The sequence below is a fragment of the Emiliania huxleyi genome (genome assembly GCF_000372725.1).
Source record: "Emiliania huxleyi CCMP1516 unplaced genomic scaffold EMIHUscaffold_97, whole genome shotgun sequence".
NCBI classification, from domain to species: Eukaryota; Haptophyta; order Isochrysidales; family Noelaerhabdaceae; genus Emiliania; species Emiliania huxleyi.
In genome coordinates, this window is record NW_005194814.1 from 462,199 (window position 1) to 464,797 (window position 2,599).

Here is a 2,599-nt window from a genome sequence, read left to right on the forward strand (position 1 = left end):
AGAGTCAGGGGGGCAGTGCTTAGCGAACCTGGCCTCTGACGCGGTCCTCTAAATCCCGTAGCAAGGGTCCACGTGCCAGGTTAGAGGGGTGGGAGGAGGGGAGCGCGTCGGAAAGGGCGGGTGGCCCGGCGGGGCAGGGAGGGGCGTAGGGGTGCGGAGGTGCGGGAAAGGGAGGAAGGAGAGAGGGGAGGGGGGAGGAGGCGCGGGAGGTGGGGCGGGAGGTTGGCACGGCACCGACTCGCGTCTTGTCGATCCAGAGGATGTTTTCGTACCTGCGGGCGGGGCTCCGAGCCCGGCTGCGTGAGGCGGCTCGAGGAGGGGCGGCGAGGGCCGGAGGGGGATGGTCTCGCACTGGATGCCGGGGATGCAGCGGTGCACCATCTGGTAGAAGCGGCGGTGGGCGCCGTGGTCCGGGAAGACGATGAAGGCGCGGCGAGGGTCCTCCTGCACGCGTGGCTGGAGCACCTGCGGGAAGGGGCGCGTCCACGCCGCTAGGAAGGGGCGCACGGCGCGATCGCGGGCGCTGCCACGGCGCAGCGCGGGGCGGGCGTGTCGGGCGGCGGGCGGCGGGCCGTGGAGAGGAAGCGGTCGAAGGGCGAGGCGAAGTACGTCCCGAGCCCGCGCACGTAGTCGTACTCGCGCCGCCTGGAGGCGTGTCTCGGAGGCGTCTCGGAGGCGTGTCTCGGAGGCGTCTCGGAGGCGTGTCTCGGAGGTGTCTCGGAGGCGGTGTCGCGCGTTTCGCGTGCTCTCGAGTGCCATGCGGCCGTCTGAATCGTGTTTATGTGTGCATGCCATGTGTGTGTTCGGCTCTCTCTCTCTCTCTCTCTCTCTCTCTCTCTCTCTCTCTCTCGCTCGCTCGCTCGCTCGCTCCCTCTCTCCCTCCCTCCCTCTCTCCCTCCCTCCCTCCCACTGTCGCTTTTCTCTCTCTCTCCCTCTCTCTCCCTCTCTCCCTCTCTCTCCTCTCTCTCTCCCTCCCTCTCTCTCTCTGCGCGCCGGTTGGCCCAGCGGCCGGTCGAGTTGAGGGTCGCCTGATCACCGCTTCTCTCCGTGATTGGCCACGCAACATCCCAGGCGCCCGCTCGAGCCGACACCTCGCCTCGAGGTCTTCGTACTCGTGAATGTCGAGCAGCAGCAGCTGCTGCGGCGGCGGCGGCGCTGCGCAGCCGGCGGGAGGCGGCAGCGGCAGCGCGGAGAGCATCGCGGCAAAGGACTGGCAGGTGGGCACGTCCACAAACTCGCCGTCCGGCTTGCCTACGCGGGACGTGTCCTGGACGTGTCCTGGACGTGTCCCGGACGTCCTCCCGGCTCGCCGTCCGGCGCGCCGTTGTCCCACTTGCCGGTGGTGACGGTCCAGCGGGAGGTGCGCTCCATCTGGCAGTGCCGGTACCACGGCACGACGATCGTCAGCGACGCGACCGAGCACGAATCGTACGCGCCTGGCCGACGCGGCGCGGAGGTGCGCATCATGGTCGCGTCACTGTCGCTGTCACTGTCGCGTCACTGTCGCGTCACTGTCGCTGTCACTGTCGCTGTCACTGTCGCGTCACTGTCGTGTCACTGTCGCAGACGCGTACCTCCGACGCGGCATGCGCGCGCCATGCCAGCGTGCGATGGGCGGTGGCGGTGCGAGCGCAGTGGAGCCAGGGGCGTAAGAGGGCGGCCAGATCGGAGGCGTGAGTCCAGCGGCCGAGGAGTGTCTCGGAAGTGTCTCAGAAGGCGCGCCGTCAGCCATCGTCTGCTTCCACTTGCCGCGCGCGTACTGCTCCTTGGCGTGGGGCACGTTGAACCGCTGGAGGAAGAGGATGACCGCGAGCTGCTCGAACAGGAAGATCGTGTCGTGGTTCATCAGCAGCACCACGTGCCGGTCGCGGATCAGGTCGACGCGCAGCTTGATGTTTGGGTCGCCCGACGGGAAGCGCTCCCATGCGAGGCCCGTCTCGTCGATCGAGCCGCCGCTGAAGATGTCGTCGGTGCACAGCACCGGCAGATTGTCGCCGAGGTTCTCTGCCAAGCCGAGCGCCATCTTTGCGAGGCCGGGCGGGTAGAGCACCGTGTACTCGCCGTGCCCGATCGGCAGCTGCCGTTCGGTTCGCCGCTTTGACACCTTTTCCTGCCACTTGAGATCGCTTCTGGTGCCCTGGCGGGTGAGGGTTTGTGACGACATTCTCGGGTCGGCTTGCAGGGCTGAGCGGATCGGGCGGGTCGCTCAACGGAGTGCCCGGCACTCTCAAAGGGTTTTCTCTTTGAACTGGGATTTTTCTCTTTGTGGTCGCGCCGCCCTCGACTCAAGGGGTGCCCGATGCCATCTTCGCTTCGTACTCGAATCCACCACGGTCCACGCCGCAACCGTCGCCGGCGCGCGACACGTTCCCGTAGGCCGGACTGTCCTCGTCGAGAGTGTGTGCCGCCAAGGCGGGACGCACTCAGGGACGGTGCCGACGGGACGCGGCTCGAAGGGTGTGGCTCCGCAGCGCGGCTGGCACGCGTCGCAGAGGCCTCACCTTCGAAAAGTCGGGCATGGCTCCACCCGCAACTTTCTCGCTAACACGCGCGCACCGCCGAGCCTGCGGCGGGCGCGCTGCGGCCGCACGTCTAACTT

At 68.0% G+C, this 2,599-nt stretch overlaps 1 protein-coding gene across 1 annotated transcript in view; it reads right to left on the minus strand.

Moving 5' to 3' along the window:
• The window catches only part of EMIHUDRAFT_221590 (hypothetical protein), a gene marked incomplete at both ends in the record, with an annotated part of 3,827 nt that extends 1,663 nt beyond the window's left edge, over positions 1 to 2,164 (minus strand). Inside the window, 3 exons of the mRNA XM_005756502.1 lie at positions 235 to 272; positions 353 to 444; positions 1,781 to 2,164. Coding sequence (XP_005756559.1) covers positions 235 to 272; positions 353 to 444; positions 1,781 to 2,164 — 514 coding nt within the window. The remainder of the gene's footprint in view (positions 1 to 234; positions 273 to 352; positions 445 to 1,780) is intronic.
• Positions 2,165 to 2,599: the final 435 nt, after the last annotated feature.